This window comes from Drosophila simulans, chromosome 3R (assembly GCF_016746395.2).
Source record: "Drosophila simulans strain w501 chromosome 3R, Prin_Dsim_3.1, whole genome shotgun sequence".
Taxonomy (NCBI): Eukaryota; Metazoa; Arthropoda; class Insecta; order Diptera; family Drosophilidae; genus Drosophila; species Drosophila simulans.
Genome location: NC_052523.2, coordinates 6,156,529 through 6,176,771, shown reverse-complemented (window position 1 = coordinate 6,176,771; position 20,243 = coordinate 6,156,529). Strand labels below are relative to the sequence as shown.

At 41.4% G+C, this 20,243-nt stretch overlaps 2 protein-coding genes across 2 annotated transcripts; both read right to left on the bottom strand.

Annotated features, from left to right (window-relative positions):
• Positions 1-679: 679 nt before the first annotated feature.
• On the bottom strand, positions 680-1,063 carry LOC123327273 (opsin Rh3-like). Its single transcript, XM_044923239.1, has one exon. It carries the CDS (start codon positions 1,061-1,063, stop codon positions 896-898), a length of 168 nt encoding a protein of 55 aa, XP_044779174.1. The 3' UTR covers positions 680-895.
• LOC6727371 (opsin Rh3) lies at positions 876-2,084 on the bottom strand. Its single transcript, XM_002102720.4, has one exon. It carries the CDS (start codon positions 2,045-2,047, stop codon positions 1,067-1,069), a length of 981 nt encoding a protein of 326 aa, XP_002102756.3. The 5' UTR covers positions 2,048-2,084; the 3' UTR covers positions 876-1,066.
• Between the last annotated feature and the right edge of the window lie 18,159 nt (positions 2,085-20,243).

The following is a 20,243-nucleotide window of genomic DNA, read 5'->3' as shown; positions in this document are numbered from 1 at the left end:
AAAATGTTACAATATTCGCAATGCGCAGGATCGTTCCAGCTGCTAAAGCTTTCGCTCTCCGGAGAAAGTAAAAGAGCACAAGAGAGAGAGAGAGAGCCGCTTTCCCGTCTGTGGATCCCATTGGAACTGGCACAATTCCCCCATTGTTCTTGGCCAACTCTTTTGCTGTTGGCCATCTCCGCTCCTGGGAGCATCGAGCCGCCTTCTTCGGCTCGTCTGACTGCCCTGCAATGGCCGCGTCAAGTGCCCGATTGACAATTGACAAGGGGGCAAAGTTCAAAGCGAGGCTGGGCCTACATTTTTACATCTCGAATGAATGCACATTTTCGTTATCAGCAAAACACCAAAATTTAGAGACATATCTACCATTTAAAATTTCTGTAAACATAAGTAAAGCTGGTGAAACAATAAGTGTTTTGCACAATGCGTTGAGTATATACTGTATATATATATATATCAACTCAAGATTTTCAAGAATTTATTTTATTAAAGTTGTCAACTGAGTTAATGGCTTATTCAGTTGTGAAACTTTTAAAATATTACTAAAATATTCTTGACTTAACTTTTTATTTTTAGTTACTTACCTTTGACCATATTTTACCAAAAAAATTGAGTAAAATCAAACCCTCTTTAAGTTTGTCCATCATCCTTTGGACACTTTTTGTAACGCTTTTTTCTATAGCTTGCTGTAATTTTACTATATTTCTTTCATAAACACAAAAGTGACTACAAATCATAACAAGAAAACATTTTCAACTCCTTGCACTCTAGCAGAAACTCCGTGAAATATTTATACAATTTTCCCTGGCGTTTGGTATTACGAGTTCGTTGCCGTTTCAGTTCATCATCATTGTCAGCATTTTTTGGATGGGTGGCTGGTGGGTGGGAATTTGCATTAGGCGGCGGTGGTCTGCTGTGGTTCCTGGGTGGTGCTGGTGGAGGCGACAGCCGACGATTCCGGCGCCTTTTCGTTGAGCGCCAGCCAGGGACATCGCTTCTGCAGCTCCATGCGGTATCTGGGGTGGCTTATGGCGTACACGAACGGATCGATGCAGGCCACCATTTTTCAGGCACAGGCGGGAATCATTGTGGCTCCGGGCGTCAAAAGGGTCTTATCCCCAAAGGCGCCAATCAGCGACATAACTCCGTACGGCGTCCACGAGCAAAAGAACAGGAAGCAGATGGTGATGGCCGCTTTGGCTATCCGGATTTCCGCCGTCTCCTTGCTTTTGTCCACATTAGAGCGCAGCGATTCCACGTTCATCTTCTTGGCCTGATCCCGCAGTGCTTTCTCGTGGCTAAAGACATGGCCCACAATCTGGGAATAGTAATACGTGATCATCGTGGTGGGGCACACAAAGCTGAAGAAGAAGATGCAGCCCACAAAGAGGCGCGTATCGAAGTTATCGGTGAGATAGTCAAAGGTGCAGGACGTCAGATATCCCTCCGGCACAAAACGTCCCCAAGTCTCCGTGTAGCAGGCAACCACCCATGGAGTGGCGTACATGTAGATGAATATGATCATGGCAATGGCCTTGCCATGCGTCATCTTGCCCTCCATGGGACGCGTGATCACATTGAATCGATCGTAGGCTATAAACGCATTGGTGGCACCGGCAGCGATTCCCGTATAGGAGCCAATGATCCCAAAGATCTGGCATCCCAGATGACCTAGCGCGTATCCCTGGTGGAAACTGTTGTAGATGAATATCGGAGTCTTGACCATCATCATGAAGTCGCAGAAGGCCAGATTGATGACCAGTATATTGGAGGGAGTTCGCAGCGATTTGGCTGCCGAGAAAACCCAAATCACCAGTCCATTGCCCAGCATCGACATCAGGGTGAAGAAGATGTAGAGCGTGCCCAGCAGGTAGTTCATCGATTCGGGCGGTTCCGGGTAAGTTAACCAGTGCTCGGGAATGTGACGCAGCTCCTCCGGCGGCACATTCCAGCCCAGCAGACGCGTTTCGGCGGAGAGCCGCGCCTCCGGCCGCAGCGCGGTGGACACGTTGCCAAATAGACTCGACGACACGTTAGCGGACTCCATGCTCCGGTCTGCGGGCCAAGACGAAATCACAGCCAGCCCAGCTTGGGGCTTTTATACGGCCCATCGGAATTGGATTAGCATTGTCGCAGCGGGATTACCCGTTTGGGATTGGCCCAATCCCTTGCTGACATTTTCGCTGGCACTGCGTTTGCATTGATTCTCGATTGAGGGTGTAGGCTCATCTGAAGGTTAGTGCAAAAACCATTTTGGGTTGCAGTAAACAAACTGATTGAATAATGAACTTACATAGCCTGTATTTATTTTTCAAATGACAAAGGGTATTGTGTTGGCTTGAGTAAATTAATTTGGGAGGTTATCATAAACTTACCAAGTAAATAAAATGTTTATATAATAGCTGAATGTTAGTTTTATTAATAGAACTGCTTGCTTTATTTTAATATGATTTTTGTTAGTAGATACTATGCACCAGGCTATTTGAAGTGAGATGCAATTTGCGGATAAACTACAAAATTCAGTGTAGTCAGCTGCTCCATTAAACTTGAACTCGAAGACTTCTCCATATGGAACGAGGTGGTTCAATCCCATGAGCGAGTGCAGCTCAGTCGACTGTTAAAATAATTTCTCCGACACCGAGGTACATTTTCTAAATTGCGTGCCCCAAAAGTGTACTTTAAAAAGTTCTGTGCTATCCTATCTGATCTGCACATATAGGTTTGGAAATTCCCCATCTGACAGTGGGCTGGCTGGGCGGCCATCTGGGTATCCGGTGCCATAATCAGAGTGTAGCAATTGGGCTGGGGCCACGCCTACTTATTAACTCATAAAACAAAAAGTGTAGCATACTTTGGCGCGCGTCCCAAGACGACACACACACACACATATATGGCCACAGCGATGTGTGTGTAATTATATGTGCGCGAGCAGCAACAATTTAGGTCATAAATCATATGGAAAAAGTACACAAAGGCATGCAAATATTCCCCAATTCCCCGCAAAGCCGACAACCGCACACATATACATACGTACGGCCTTTTATATGAGTGTGTGTTTCATGGGGAGGGAAATATGGGTGGGGATCATACGTGTGCATATGCTAAAAGTATGTACAAAGATTGATTTCCCTTTGTTTGCCTTTTAGTGTGTGTGAATGTGTTCTTCGCTTATTCACCTCGATTCCGCAGGTCTACAGAGCCCAAACCCTTGATTCTTCAACCCCCCAATTTACCACAGCTCTCAAACCCCCAATCCCCATTCCCAGTTCCGCCAACGTGGGCTCCACATCATAGACTACGTACATCAACTACATAAAGCTCCATGGGTGGTAATATTATATGCTGAATGAGTTGCCTGTTGAAATAATATGTTATATTCACTTGGTTTCGATTTTTGCTTGCGCCTTTTGGCTTCCGCCACGTATTTTGCATTCCCTAACATAGGGTGTTTTTATTCTGTGTCTGCGGTGTCTTTTCTTACTCAGATAATTTCTTAAAATTATAATAATAATTTGTGTTGACAAGTTGAGTATTAAAAAAGAACTCTATTTTCAAGGAATTAAATCTATAGAATTGGGTACCGCTGTAACCTATTGTTGAAGATTTTCTATCATACGTATAAGTCTATTCTGTGGTAACAAAAATACAGACTGATGACATGACCCTTCTATCATTGCAGTGATATTAATTTTGCAGTGTATCTTACCAGACTTGCTGTAGTCTAAATGGCTAACTAAATGTGATTTACGTAGCCGGGAAATGGCCCTTTAAGGGTATCCCTCAGCCTTCGAATCGAACTTTCCCTTCAGTTGCTTTCGTTTTTTTGGTGGTGGCAAGGTGAATGACTCTGTGGGGACTTCGGTTGCGAGTGCGGAACGAGGGGCACGAATCTAGTGTGGATTTCCATGTAATTAAGGACAGCTGTCGGCGGCCCACAATTCCCTGGTGTCATTGGAGCAACCGATGGCGATGGGGAGCCAAATAGCACTGAGCTCGCAGTGCCAGGTTGATTAGTGTGCAGCATAAATGGAACATGTGTTCCTAGAGAAGCGAGCGGAAGGGCTGCCACTTCCACTTTGTCGATTGTCGCCGGCACTGATTAAATGATTTCATTAAGTGATTGCTGCCAAAGCTGACAGCGTCAATTAATGACAAGCGGAAATGAAAGTTGCTGCTCAAAAAGAAGTGCCATCTAAGCGCAATTGCCAACTGAAACGATAAAAAGGCAGCTGGGCTTTAATTTCCGTCAACTACTCCATCTTAGCAGATCGAAACTTAACTAAGGCGAATGTGGCACATTTTAAGCAGCAAATTGATAAGCTAAATAAATTGTATCTTATAGATAAGTATTTGTTAGCTAAGCTTATAAATCCACTTTATCAGATTTAAGAAAATAGTCTGTTCTGGGCTTTCCGACTGCCTGCCATAAATCCCTGCCTTCTGAATGCAAGCAAGATATGTGGAATTTTTAGCATTTGTGGCTGGCAATCCATTAATTGGTTTAAGATATGCAACGACAAGGATATATTTACATGAACACGGCCAGCGGGTAGCAGCTGTTGAGCAGACACAAACCAATTTGCAGTTTGTAATGAACATTTTTTGGAAAATCTAGGGGAATTCGGATATTTATTTGCATTACCACCTGCAACTCACCCACACATGCCCTTTGGCATAGACAATCCCGCATATTACTCATACGTGGCGTTGTACAAAGTCGAGTGTATTCGGGGGCATTTACTTGTGTTTGGGGTCATGTGAGGCCCCCACAGGACCTCGGTCGCATCCTTTCGGCTATGGCACGGTAATTGATTATCAAATTCAGCGTTGCATTTTGCCATGGCTCCGGGCCATAAAAGGTTGAGTTGCAGCATCGCAGCATTGGCCACAACGTTCCCCTTTTGCCCGACAGCTCCTTGTGGATCCCCTTCCTCGTTTTCTTTTCCACATTCGGATTTTTTTTTGGCCTCGTTGGCATAAAAAGTTTACTCGTCCTTTTTTTTTGCCATGCAAAAAATGGGCTCATGGAAGGCGTGGCACTATGTGTGTTTGCGTGTGTATGTATAGCTTCTGGAGAAGCGAACATATTTTTAATGTGCAAAAATCTGTGAAATTTGTGCTATGTCGCTTTGATTGCAGTTTGGTGAACATATTTTACTGTGCGTGTGTGTTTGGTATGTCCTGCAGCATAGGGAAAGATGTGAATTCACTTTGGGAAAGCTTATGCTCGCCAAATGGGAAAAAGTTTGCAAAACGGTTTCCCGCATTAGCGAAACTATTTAAGGCCCAAACAGTGTTTAATTTTGTATGATTTTGGAAGCAGAGATGGTACTTAAGCATTTGTTTTGACTTGCATTTATATATAAAGGGAAAACATAAGAATAAAAATGACGATATAAATAATGAAATACGATGAACATTTCAAATAGATTTTCAGAACCACAAGCTAGAAAGACTATGGATAAATTGTATTTATCATAAAATTTGATAATCGAGATCATTCATGTGAATTTTCTTCCATTTAGGTAAAAGCTTCCAAGAGCAGTTTCCAAATTCTAGCTAAATTCAATTCCGCTCTCAGCCGGTTTATCTTTATGCAATGAAACACTTTATCAAGCCAAATAAGTATAAATTTATAGTATCCATTCTATATTCTGTGTATTTCACATGTGAAATTCAAGAAAAGAAAAAAAGAAAAATTCATGCTAACGAAATTTACGTATAATAATATAGTTGCGCACTGGCTTTGATGCAACTACTGTTCTGGCAGCATTTAATAAAGTTGCATTGTCAATTCGATTATTTTGATATCTCGGCACATTCAATCAATAATTATCCCGGACATTCGTGGGTATTTAATTCTGGCCCTAACCCCGATTTTCCAATAATGATTTTTCCGGTTGGATCTTGATGGCGACTCCATACAGTGAAACCGCCCTTCACCGCCGGCTAACACAAATATAAACCCATTAAGTCATTTATTATTCTACGAGGTCGAAACAAAAAATGCATGGAAACCCGTTATTGTTATCAATTCTAATTAATTAAAATGAAATTTGGTTGCGGCACCAAATTGAACATTTTTGCAATCAATTGAAATTCAATTAAAATACGTTGCCAGCTGGCAATAGCTATTGTAGAAAGCCCACAAATACAAATGCGTGAAGTGAAGTGAAGGGTTAAGTGAGCGTAGGGGGTGTGTGTTTGAAAGCCATTAGGCAGAATACCAACGGTTACATGACGCAAAACGAAATCCATTTGGTTCAATTAAATTTATTCATCAATAAAAAATAAAAGCTCAGCAACGGCAATTTTACAACAAAGGAGGGCTGCATAAAACCCGAATTTCGAATTAATTACGTAAAGCGGAAACGGAAATGCGAGCACGCCATTTAGGCGATCCCCAGCCAAAACATTTCCCCCTTTCCCATGGAAACACGCCTCGACGGTCCTCAACATAATAAACTCGGTTATGCCGCAAATTATTCAAGCGAAGCGCTCGACTGAATCCGTTTTCCCTGCGAGCACTCCAGTCTTTGGGGGCAGCTTCAACAGCGACCTTGAGCACAACTGTACCACGGCCACAAGGACATTCCCCGCTCTTGGCCTTGTGGCCATCAACCGCATGATTGTGTTCATCAATTAGTTATAAATCACACGCCTTTGGTCATGGCTTTCGACTCGGACTTGTCGAACCAGAGAGGGAGATGCAACCCGCTGAAGCTAAGATCTTACCACAGTTGAATTCGAAGGTGCACTGAGCAAAACTATTTAGCTGTATTTAAATAGTCGGTTGAATGAAGTTATGAAATCACAACAAAGGTTGTCATATTAAAAACCAACACTGAAAGCACTGAAACGGAATAAATTCCTAATATTGTAACTTTATACTATATTTATGTTTACTATTTCAATACCATTGTGTACCGATAAAAAAAAAATTCATAGAAATTTAAGATATATGTATATATATCGCTTTAGCACTGTGTGCCATTGAGTTTAGATGTGCTCTAACAAATTGCAATGTTTACAGACAATTGTGTGCCGGCCCATGCGGCGTATGCGTCATTTGTTGAGCTGACCTCCGATTATACTGTTACGAATTGGCGATTTATGATGATCCTTACAGGACATCAGTGTGATTTTTCTTTCCCCATACTTAAAAAATTTCAATAGATGAATTAACTTCAACGTTGATTCGCATATCCCTTGTTTGTGCGTTCACATAATATGTACACAAAGTATCTCTAATATGTTTTCACATCCTCTTTGCAGCTTATTTATCTAACCCTAGGAAAACTCATCACACGACCATTGTAAGCATGTTGTTTGTGCCCGTGTGTACGTGGTCAGTAAAATAATCACGGCACAATTATTTGTATAACTCATTTAAGTGCTGGCCCAGATGCAGATGACCATGGTTAGGCTGTTCACGTTGCTGTTTCACTGTCAGTTTGTTTGTGTGCACTTTTGTTATGTAATTACCGCTGCGCACGAGCCCTGGATTGGCACTCTGATTCGGATTCGGATTCTGGCTCTGATTCTGATGCGAGCCGGGCGGGCTTGTACGGCCAACTGTTACAACTGTTTATGCTGGCGCTAAACAAACAGCCCAAATAGCCGCCCACACATGGCCAAGGACACAAAGGAACAATGTGGCAGCAGCAGAGTAAATTTAGTTTTCCAATGCGAAATAATCTTGCACCTAAAGACATTAAACATATTATATGTTAAAAAAAAGCAGCAACTTTTTATAGATATATACGGCAAAATCGTATCCAAACTCTTTACAAAATTCATTGTTTTTTTGGGATGATCGCAAGCTTTTTCTCTGAGTGCATCCAGTAGGATCTGTTGTTGCCCCTGCTGGATTTCCTTTAATTTGCGCCCACTACACATGCGAGAATGTCAACAGGCAAGTGCGCAAATGCATTTCGGCCAAGGGTAGAGAAGTGGGCTGGATGTCACTTCCTGCTGGACCGTTTTCAGTTTGTTACGGTCTGTGTGTGCCTTGTGCTGATTTTTCACGGATAAGCCGGGAAAAGTGCGAAAAGCCAGGCTATCTGGATGAGCTCGCTCGGAGGCTCACAAGATGATTCTTTCGATTTGCATAATAGCCCACTTAGAAAACAATTTTGCCACAAAACTAATCGCAAATCCAATTACTCGTACCAATCAACTGCAATCCCGAGCCAACTGAAACTATTTTCAACTTGTTTTGGCTTGCTTACTGACGAAATTTATAGTTTTGAACTTGGCCAGGACCACTGGCAAAAAGGAGGGAGACAGTCTGAGTTGCCCATAATGTTGTCGTTAATTTTTACGATATTTGCCAAGTTTAATGCATTTTGCCGATGTTTGCGCACAAGTTTAATGATGGCAAGCGCACGGATGGCCCATCTCTCCGACTTTCTGCATATTTCTTCGTTTTCCTCCCGGGAAAGGACCGCAAATGTAAACTTGCTGACGTCGCAGGGGGGCAAAGAGTGGGGCGTGGTGGAGTCGGATGGCAAATGCTTATCATGAAATGTTTCCAAAGCACTTTACAGCAAACCAAAGGGGGACGTGAGGCCGCCTAGACAACGCTAAAGGTTAATGGCATAAAGTTTATCTGCAATTACGATATGGGTTGGCAATCAGCCACGCCCCTAGTCTGCACAAATCCACTCCATCGCCTGCACTCTAGTAAATATTTATGGCTCTATTTTAAAATGCACTTTAATGCATTGACAACGATAATGGCATCGAAATGGAGACATTTGGTTTATGTGAACTTAGCTCCCACCATTCTCATCAAGATAAAGAAATATCCGTGCGCAATCTGATCTGGAGCATCAAAAATGAATTTTAATTCAATTCAATTTAATATTTCTTCCCAAAAACGAAAGCGACAAAGTTGTCACAACAAACAGTCGGTCCCGCAAATAGAAAATGAAATGAAAATTTCTATTTGTCTCCCAGGGAAATCCAATTAATCAAAAATGCGAATTAGATGGGGCCGGGTCGAAAGGAAGTGGGCCAAGTAAACTTCGGGCACAGCGGACGACATCATATTGCATCAGGACGTAGACAAACGATAATTTATCATTTTCAGGACCAGGAAATACAATTGCCGGCGGTGGGCAGGGGGTTCCAGTTTCAAGGGTTTTCAGATTTTGAAATTGGAAGCGCAAATGAAAATGTGCAAAAAGGCTTTGCCAGCAGGTGGAAGTGTAGGACTAGGACATGTCCTCAGCCTGGCCAGAGCCGAAAATTCTCGTTACATGCAAACTGGCTCAGCCTCGGGGCTTGTCACTTGAGCTGAGCTGAGGCTGACACAAACATGTCTGCATGGGAAAGTTGACTAAGGAAAACGGACACTCTTTTACCCAAAAAGTTGGGTGGGATGGACTGCTGCTGCTGCTCCGCCGCTGGTGTTTGTCATGCAAACGATTATAAAATCATCATTTATCACATTAAGTCACTCTACCCATCGCTGGCAACAGTCCGAGCAGACATTCTAGGCTCTGACCCAGACTGAACTCGGCCTGAACCCAGAGTTTATGCCTGAAATAATGACGTCTCATGATATATGACAAGGTAGCCGAAGCATATGCCCTGACAATGTAATATATACATAAATATACCTACAATTTAATTTGAGAACATTACTGCGCTCACTAATCCTTATATGATTGATAATGTGTATTCATCTAATTAAAAATCACAAAAATCACTTAAGTATGCAGCAGTATTGCTTTATCATGAGTTTTGAATGAATCACTTATAATAGGTAAGGATTCCTTAGGCTCTTAAAGCACTTTGACAAAATTAAAAAAAATATAAGCAAAACTCTATTAGTAAAACCATAAGTTTTAGATACCCTGCTGTTTCTAAAACACTAGCATTTGAAATTTAGTAAAATCCCAATGCGTTCTCGCTCGACGGCATCACATGTGACAAACTTTAACGAAAGGACAACTTTTGCATGACATGGGAATACGTGTATATGCACCAAATATATTCCATTGCACACATGCCACGTTGGAGGAGTGGTCCTTGAACTCGTATTCCTATTCTTATTCACTGCAAAACAATGGCGAAGCGAAACTATTTCACATTGTTGGAGTAGCGGAGGAAATGCAAACGTCGCACTTAAAACTCTCGAATATCCTTGGGGAACCCTTCAATGACATTAAGTAAAAGTAATTTTCTAACTGCACCACTTTCTTTTTTTGCCCATCCTCTGTTTTTCCCCATTTTCTGTCTATCTTTCGCTCCGCTTTTCTTGGCCCAAATGCAACTTTCACTTTTGGGTTCGTGTGACATTAAATTTTACGTGAATTGCTTCATCTTCTACAAGTATTTTTTGCACCTTGGGCCGACTGCGCGTTTGTCTGTGTTTTCTCAGCTGGAAAACTGAAAATGTTGCCCGCTGGCGGTTGGATAAGTTTTCTGAAAGGGGAGACCGAATTACGTGGGTCGCTTCAATGCCAGTGTTGAGAAGTGCTACATAACAGGGGAATACTGGTTGACTTTTTTAAGCGTAATGATGATGGAACACGGGATAAGATGTTAATATGATAGGATTCTGAAGTAACTTTGAAAATGCTTAATAAATTTGCATAAATTCTATTAATTTAGTATTGGTAACCGCACAATAACCATTTAAACACAGTATTGATAAGTGGTATACACTGTAGATACTCGCAAAAGAACCGAAGAAACGTCTATATAAAGGTATATTTGAAGAGCCTCGATAAAACTGGAATTTCGCATCGAAAAGCTGACGAACAAACCTCCTGTTGATTTTTCTAAAACGTATTTTTCTAAATCTTTACTCTGACTACTTCAAATAACTATTTTTTTTTTGGCTTTAAAAACAGAACGACAATCGGAGAGATAAGCAATCGTTGGTGGAGGGGGTGGGAGCGTAACAGTTGAGTAAGCCTGTCAACATGTCAGTCGTGTCCAAAAGCAATTTGTCAACCAGTTGTGATTGGCAGCTAAAGCGAGGCAGAGGACCACTATCGCCCACACTAACACACCCAAAGACAGATACAGAAATACCCACAGATACACGCAAGCACCTTGCAAGAGAAACCGGAAATTCGCAGCATAAACAAAATGGTGACACATGAGCCGAAATGCCCAGCGGGCTTGTCAGGAGTTAAGACAACCGACTCGTAGAACTTGAGGGAATCCCCTGCCCCTGCCATCGACTTATAAATTTGATTGCTGTCGCCCTGATGCCGAAGTTAGCGCAATCGAAGCGTACACAGTTAATATTCAATAATGCACAAATAGATTCAAGGCAATTGTTCTTGCCTTGCTGGCTCCTTCCAGTTCGAAAATTAAAGTTATTATGTAAGCCACTTTGAATCAATATCTTGTGTAATTGGCTGAATTGATGAAGTTTATTGTGAGGTAATGTTGTTAATTTTACGTATTACATTTGATTATGTGAAATTCGCTAACGTAATTTGTGTTTATTAGCAAATTTGTAATATATGTTTAAGCTGTTTCAATGTTATACCATAAAGATCTATATTAGATCCAATAGGACCGACGAAGAGATAACAAGCTTTATATGTTAATATGCATATAGGTTTATTTCTAAAGTGGCAAAAAGATAAAGATACATTTTAACGATCCTCCATTATCTTCAAGATGTGCTGGAAAACATCTGGGAATATAAACTATTTTCTAAACAATCTGCTTTTATGACTACCGATAAAAATGTCATGCTTCCATGAAGCTTGTGGCTGTCATTCTGTATTATCACCTCTTTTTGTCAATCTGAATGGACTTCCGGGGACCCAATGGCAGTAGAGAAAAGAATGGCGCTCTTGAGGTGCAAAGTATGGACATAAAATTGTATGGGGTCAACGCAAAGTATCGAAAATATAATTAGAAAGTGGGGGGTTGTGATACCGAAACAGAGATTGCACCGCTTGGCCATAGAGGAAATTGAAAATCTTTAGAGTGGAACACATTTCAAAAATTAATTTAAACTTTTCCCACATTTACTCATTAGCAGCAAGTTTTCGACCAAATATATTAGAAGAGCGCAAACTTGCAGCTCAACAAGTTTGCCGCAGAGAGCGAGAGGGACAGCATAAGGAGTGGGAGCTAGAGGGGCGATAGCAACTAATTTGCCTGTGATTTGTGTGGGAGGCAGCTCCTTGCACACTTTGGGCCAAGATTTATTCGAGTTGGCCAAAGTAACATAATTTGCAAATAACGGCAACGCGAACCTAAAACGCCATGGCGGCCGCCATTGTGCAATTGCAAAGTGGCAAAAGGGCGGAATGGCGAAATGGCGGCCAAGTTAGGCTCGAAAAAAGTTGCAAATGCAAAAGAGAAATGATTTAAAAACTTGGCCAGCTAGGTGGGAGTTCGAGTGTTTGTGCACCCTGAAGTCAACAATGACCCCTCCAGCCACTTTTGGCGGAAGTTTGCCGTAAATAACTTTTTTCTCCTATTTTTTCCACTTGAAGCGGGACAGCAACAATGGCGCTCAGTTGCATTAGTTGCATAAACCAAGACCAGGCTCAGACCTCACAAAAGTGTTGGCCAAAACCCTCCCTTTCCCTCTTCCTTTACCACTCTCTTTCTCACCAGCATTCTACACAGTCTTCTTTATTTTTCGACTGCAATGAGACCATAAATCATGCACGCGCTGCCTTCGGTGCTAGTCTGCACTTGAGTGCGTGTGTGTGATGGAGTAAATTTTAAGCCGATTTCCGCTACATGGCCGAAACCCATATACATGATGGCCGTGTGTGTGAGTGTGTCGCATGTTGGCCATCAACGCCATTGCGGTCATAAAGTTCACAATAACAAGGCAAACAAATGAACAGATATCGTGATGCCGTTGTCAAAGTTTATGGGGTCAAAGTTTATAGTTAAGAAAGGCAGGAAAAAATCGAAGGGTTCTGTTTTCAACAAAATATTGACAAAGGGCGCTACGAGCACTGGAAAAGAAACAAGTATACAAAGAAATGTACTCAAAAGAAATATATGATTCCAATATAATAACTATTTTTCTGGTATTCTTTTTTATAGCCAACAATTTTTAAAAATCTTTATAAGTAATTAATTTGAAGTAATTGAAGTTAATTTAAGCGTAATACAAATACATTTTCCATGCTACAGAATGTCAGACTCCAGTTTGAACTCAATCCTCTTCTCATCCAAGAAAGTCAAACAAATATCACACATACGACGCGTGGCCATCAGATATGCCAAGAACCATATAATTTTGTCATTTCTACGCCCAATAAACAAGTCTCCGACGAGGGTCACGAAAGTGAAGAAGGACTGGTTATATCATACATCACATCACACAAGCCCACATCCTCCGAATGCGTCCAGGCAGGAGAACAACAAAAATTTTAATAGAGCACTTAATGCATAAAATATGAGCGTTAAAAGTTACCAAGCCCGGCGCTGGCGAAAACCACATCGTTTCGCGAAAAAAACGCCATAAAGCAAAATAAAACCGCAAGCAAGTTGCGTGCATCATGGCTTAAGCGGAGGGCCCAATAGGATGTCGCCAGCAGAAGAAGAACGCGGGCACAGCTCCAATTTAATTGCGTTCCAAATAGTGTAAATTGAATTTTTAACACCAGGGCACTCCTCCTCTTTGGCGCAGACATGCATAGTTACACGCATGTGAACACGGCGCTTCCCGGACGCCCAACTTCCGACTCCGGAGTCCTGCCGAAGGCGGGGCTAAGCGGAAATTAAGTTGTTTCACACGCAGCCAGTCAAAAAGCCACAGGAGCAACTGCGTCAGCACCACCCCGAGATTCTGAATCAGTGCCACAGCCATTTCCATGGCCCACCGACTGACTACTGAACCGGCGACAGAGTCTGGACGGGATTCCGCTGGCCATCTTGTTATGTGGCTTGTCGTCCGCCATGTTTTATGCCCGCGAGCCGGCAAACAATTCACTATCTTGGGCCCCAGCACGTTCCGCGCCAGCATGTGACGGTCATGTCCGAGTGCGAATAAAAATTGGAGAAGTTCTTCAGGGTCGTGGGGTGAAAAATAGTATACTCTGCTCTGGGAATTAAATATAGTACTGTCCCTTTCTGTAAGGATTGCCTGTCATATCAAGGGTTTTTAAGTGTACTTTGTAGACATTTATTAGCATAGTCTATCTACATTATCTAAATACGGACTTTAATCCTTAAAGACAAACCTCATGGCTGCAGTGAAATACCGTCTACAAGAGTATTTAAAAATGAAATCGTTGAAAAAAGGGTTCGCGTTCCCTCGCTTGACTGGCCGTTTCTCCATTCTCTGGCCAGCTCCGCTTGCTTTATGCAGACAAATGGGCTTTTAAATTGCTTGCGTGTAGCCAGCTGTCTGTCTCGAATGTCTTGGCTGCCTGGCCTGCTCCACATTCATCCCACTCCGGCCCCATCCCCCCACCGAATCACCCCACCATTCTGCGGCCCTAACGCACTTACATGATGATTTGATATATGAATCGCTGCCGCACAATCAATCAGCGGCTTGAATACCGAAGAGCCAAATGCCGAGCTAAGCTCACATCGATCGCACTGTAATTGTCTTTGACAATTTGGTGGGCAGTGGGGGATAAAGATGCTCGCATGAGGTGTCAAAGGACCTACAATTTACAGCAAGGATTAAGCGCTAAGCGAAGTAAGGACCGCAATTATAGAGCTTTAAATGCTTGAAGCGAAATTGCAGAGTATCGAAACGATAAAGGGTTACCAAATTTGCATTCATCAAATGACGAACTCTAGAAAATCTCCCACCAATCATTTCTGTTTAAGTTTGTTACCCAAGTATTGTGCACTTATATTCTTTTAGTGGATGGTATAGCAACCAAATCTTTTAAGCACGCGAATAATAGCTACTTATTTTGAGGTTCCATCAAATGATAACCCACAAACCGATTTCCAGCGCATTAGAATGGCGACATATAAATGCCGTAAACACATAATTATTCCAATTGTATCGCAAATCAGAGCACGGACAGCGGAGATTGCTACACACACACACACGCACTCAGACTCACACCCACCTAGTGGGATGTTGGGAAAATTGCCGTCATCAAATTGGTTGTCAGCGGAACCGCAAAATGTTGCACGATTCGCGGGCGGATAGGAAGGAAACCTAATGCTTCCGATGGAGCGGCCCAGGGCGAAATTCGCAATCCGTTGGAGGACACGCAACTCGCTTGATTAATTGCGCCCGGTAATGTGAGGCATGAAAAGCTGGTGGGCGGCGTCCTGGGAGACACACCAGGATTCCCATGGCCTTGGCCAATCCGAATAACTAATTCCAGTTGGCTGAATTTGCCACTGGCTTGAGTGGAAACCATTTGATCTGCTAACAATTTTTATTTAATTTTTTTTTATGTCTGGGGGGTAATTTAATTTGAGGACCTTGTCCAAGCAAACGTGAAATGCCTGGGGCATTTGGGCGTGCCAACAAGTTAAGGCGTATTAATCGCCTTTCGAAGACCAAAGGACAGACACTCATGCCCGAAATTAGAGCAACCGAAAAGAACAAAATTGAATGCTCTGAAAAATGCCGGAAAACGAAAGCAATTTTCCCATTCCCCATCTACGAGCACTTGTGCCTCCCTTTGACTTTTCACATATATTCGTTCGCAACCAGACTTTTATTGCACTTGCTGTTGTTGTTAATGGTCAGTTATTTGGCATTGTTATACTCAGCAATTGCTCCATGTTCAGCGGTTGTAGAAATAAAATAAAGGGCTTCCCACCCACGGAGGCCAAAAGAAAAACAAAAACCAATAAAACAAAGCGGGTATGGCCAATGGGAAAATCGCCGATGTAACCAGGCAAGCCCTTTGTGCCGCTATTAAATAAGGATTAAGCCTATAATGTTATTTAAAAAAATCACAATAAATAGACCAGATATTTTGCTCACATATTTGTAATTTTAAATTTGTTTACTTTTTGATAATAGATTCAAATTGTGAGTTGTGGTAGTGAAAACTTGGTATAGGAATAACATCAATCAAATCAGTTTACGAAAAGCATTTTCCCAATTAACTGAATCAGTTCTGTTTCGGTCGTCTATAGATTCAAATAATATTCTATTTGTTTGAAACATACACATTAAATCCTTTGTGAGGCAGACCTCATTGTTTCATTCAATTCTTGACTGTAATGTTCATGTATGGTTTATGCCTTTGTTATGAGGATTTCGGTGCCTTTTGTCTCATCATCATTGATGCTTTCTAAAGTTTCATTCCCATTTGCAAACAATAAGCCACTCAGAGTTTTCGTTACACAACATATAAGACCAAAATTACCATATATCTCTTGTTTTCAGCTTGAACACGGCATATTTTGGTTAAAATATCAAGGGATTCCCGTGGGAACCCCTTTAAAACGCATTCAAGTTATTCCAAATGCCTGGCCAATTTATCAGTTGGGGCCGTAACAAAAGCTCAACATTTTCTGACAGCCATGACTCGCTGGTAAAATGAAATAAAAATGTAAATAATTTAATAAGAGTAAAACTGAAGCGAAGTTAAACCAATTCCGAACCAACCGGAGACCACCATCATCTAGCATTATGCAGATATCGCGTTATATACCCATATGCAAATGTATTTATGCATTTTTAATATTGTTTTTACAAACAAACTTTTTCATTGCCCTGAGAGCAAATTTGTCTACCCAATTGGCCAAACAGAAATGTGAAAAAATGTGAATAAAATGGGGGAGAACTTTTTCTTTATTTGCTTTGTAACGCATTTTCCAGTTGAACAAGGCAATCAATAGAAATGCATGGCCACGCAAAATTATTATAAAGAACAACATCAGATATATGGCTGCGGGGCTGGGAAATGGAGAGCAGGCTGAAAAGCATATTACAAAAGCCAAAAAGTCTCCGGCCCTTTTGGCCAACATATTAAAAACGCTTTTTGAAATTTCCACTTGACCAAACCAATTAAAATCATAAATTTTCAGCGCCTGTGGTGAAATTTCATTCAAATATAACAAGTCTTTTTGTACTCCTCTCCTTTTTTACGATATTGCAATATATGCAGATAAATTCTGGGCGGCATCAAGTGGGCGGTGAAAAAGGAGCCAAGGATATATTTGGGTTTAATATTTTTCCGTTCTGTTGGGCCAATGCGAGCCTGCGGGTGTACAGCAGGCATTTTAAAATTTCACACCAGAGTGCGAAAAAACGGCGAAAAGTCGCAGGCAAATATCACTTATAAACCTTCACTTTAATAGTGAACTAATATAGTGAAATACGCTGGGAGATATGGAAGATATTGCTTTAACTTTACCAACAAAGTTCCATTTAAAACAGTTAAAATGGCAAACCAAATAAAACAAATGGATAACAAACTAACCGATTAAGCCATGAGTTGTTTTCTGGATTTTAATTAAATTGTTTTTGATACTTCCTCTTATCATTATTTCGTAACAACTCGCCATCAACACAATTTAAAAACCAAACAATAATCCTGGAAATTGACTATAATTTAAAAAAACGAATGAGTTCGGTTGTTCTTTTTAATATAACTTTTTAAAAATAACAGGTGAAATTGTCTTATAAGTGATTCGTAACAGAAATGTAACCTTAAAGCATTAAACACATGCAGCAATTATAGTTTTATATGTAGCATATATGTGTAAATATATGTACAACTTCCCTTTCGGGCAGTTTGGTCAATACAAATTGTAATAATTGTTTGGAAAATTGTAGCTCTTAAAAATACATTCCCTTTTCCACTTTTTTCGATCTCCGGGGAGAAATAAAGGGCAGCGTTCGTGTTTGCAACTTCCGGTTCGACCACTCACACAAACACGCATACGCTTATGTAGTATTGGTCGCCATATTGTTTTCGACATGTGCATGTTTTTGATGTCGAGTGGCCGTCTACTTGAAAACAATTTTCTCTGCGAGTGTGTGGGTATGTGTTTGTGTATGTGTGCGCTGGTGAGTTTGGGACTTTTTTCGAGTCTGCCAACGCATTTCTGTTGTCGTCCCTTTGATTGTTCGATTGAGCCCGTTTCGGTTTGAGCCTTAGTTTCTGCTTCTGCTTCTGCTCCTGCTGCTGCTGCTGTTGCTGTTATTGTTGTTTTCGACCCAATTGCGACCATGGCATCCATTTTGTTGACGTCGTTATCAATTAAGCGACACGTTGCGTAGTATCCAGGCCACAGTTGGCGTCAATTGACTGAACGAAATGGCCAAAATGGGCAATGAACTATGGGCGGGGGCGAGTGGCCCAGAAGCTGTTGAATTGTACAGGGTCAATTGGGCCGTCGAAGGCGCATAAAAACAAGTTGCAGTTAACATGGACTGGCCACTTTCATCTCCCCCACATAGCGTTATTGTCCTCTAAATAGCTGTTGGTTGTGTCTGAGCGAAATATTACCCGTTACCGGCGATGATTCCACTCGAAATAATTGAAGTTAACTTCCAATAAGGGAATAAATAATGAGCATGAGATGGCACACTATTCATGGCCTAAGAGTGGACCTCAGTTGGTTTTGAATGGTCTCATGACTAATTTAATACTAAATTAGTTGACACCGGCTTTTAAATCCCTTCTTAAATGAAATGTACAGAAAACAGGAAAGTATTTTACCGCTCATTTTGGAACATCTTTATATGTATGTGTTTACGTAGTAAAATCTGCGATCTAAAAGCTTTTTTCAGTATCTCTCAATTTTCGCATGCTCCTAAGTTGGTAAAGGTCCACCTTTAAACGCGTACCGAGTGGCTCGCCAGTTAGTTAGAAGTGTATTACCAAACACACGCACAATTATGCATGTCAAATTAAGTGCAAATCCGCCCGAGTAATAAAAGCTGCGGGGGGTGACAGAAGACCAGGGAGGAGTGTTTAGGGCGGGTCATAAATCTTCACGGTGCTAGTCTGGAGAATCGGAGAGCAGTAACTAATGATGTTCATAATCGGAGTGGCATGTAAAAGGATAATGGCGAAAGGCTGATTAACAAGGAAGGCAAGCCACAACTTCATTTAAGCTCTCTCCGCACACTTGTGCGCTTTGCGTGTATGTGTGTTTGTGCGCTTATGCTTGTGTGAGTGAGCCGGAAGTGTCAGTAGTGGACGCCATTAATTTAGCGGAAATAAACAAACAAAATCAACGGGGAAACAGTAAACCGCAAGACGTGGTGGGGGGAATAGGGTGAAGTGGCGAGTGAGAAGCAGGCTGAAATCTCAGTACTTGGCATGTGCTTGTGTTTGAACAGGATATGCTCGTGCTCCGCTTATATTTGGAGCATAAAGTGAAGCTGTAAGAGATGTGCAAGGCCGTAAAAAAGGCCAGGAAGTGGCAACAGAAACCAAAACCAAAACCGAAACAGAAAAGGGCAGCTGAGAAGAAAGAGCAGCGCCAGCAAAGATACATTTACAGCATGGCCTCGTTACACACACTCAGCAAAAGAATTCTAGAGTCTCCCCCTATAAATAAAATCCCCTAGCGACTCTATTTCTTTTTTTGTATCCTGCTCTACACGGCAGAGTTAATTTATGACCTACAGCAATACACATACAGAAACACAGATTGTTCCTCCACTTAAGTGTTATAGCCGAAAAGACTTTCCAATGCCATCCTGTGCCGAGTCATGAATTTTAAGTAACTCTGTCTGCCTGCCTGCCTGCCTTTGTTTCTGGGCCTTTCCGTTTGCATTCTTTTCACAATTAATGTAAAATTTAATTTGGCTGGGCTTGAACACACGTTGCGTGTGAAAAGGGAATGGAAATGGCCGGAGTAAAAAGGATTTTCATATAAATATTTTACTTGTCTGCCATCCGAAAACAATTAAACGCGGTTAGGAATTTTAAGCAAGGCTAAGTCTTAAGGGAAAACTTATTTGAATGCTTACCACTATTCCGATAACTTGAGTAATAACTATGCAAAGAAGTAAATGGCAATTAAGCTTAACCATATTTCGGGAAGTCAAGGATGTGCTTTTAAACTATAAATATTTGAATAATATAATTGATTCAATAAGTAGAATAGTTAAACTTGCGTATTAGTTGATATAATATTCATTGATTTTACCAGTAAGCTTTGTAAAGCTCCAGAGACAACCTTATCTCTTTTCTCACTTCTCATATATGTACATATATATACATATATATAGCGCTCAGTTAAATTTATTTCTGCCAAGTTATTGCTCACGTATTTATTAAATATTTGTTTTGATTCAATTATTTCATTATGGAATGCAAACACTATTAGCCCTGTCCCGGCAT

Excerpts from the sequence above, each read along its gene's own strand:
- LOC6727371 (XM_002102720.4), bottom strand. The coding sequence starts at position 2,047 with ATGGAGTCCGCTAACGTGTCGTCGAGTCTATTTGGCAACGTGTCCACC.
- LOC123327273 (XM_044923239.1), bottom strand. The coding sequence starts at position 1,063 with ATGGTGGCCTGCATCGATCCGTTCGTGTACGCCATAAGCCACCCCAGA.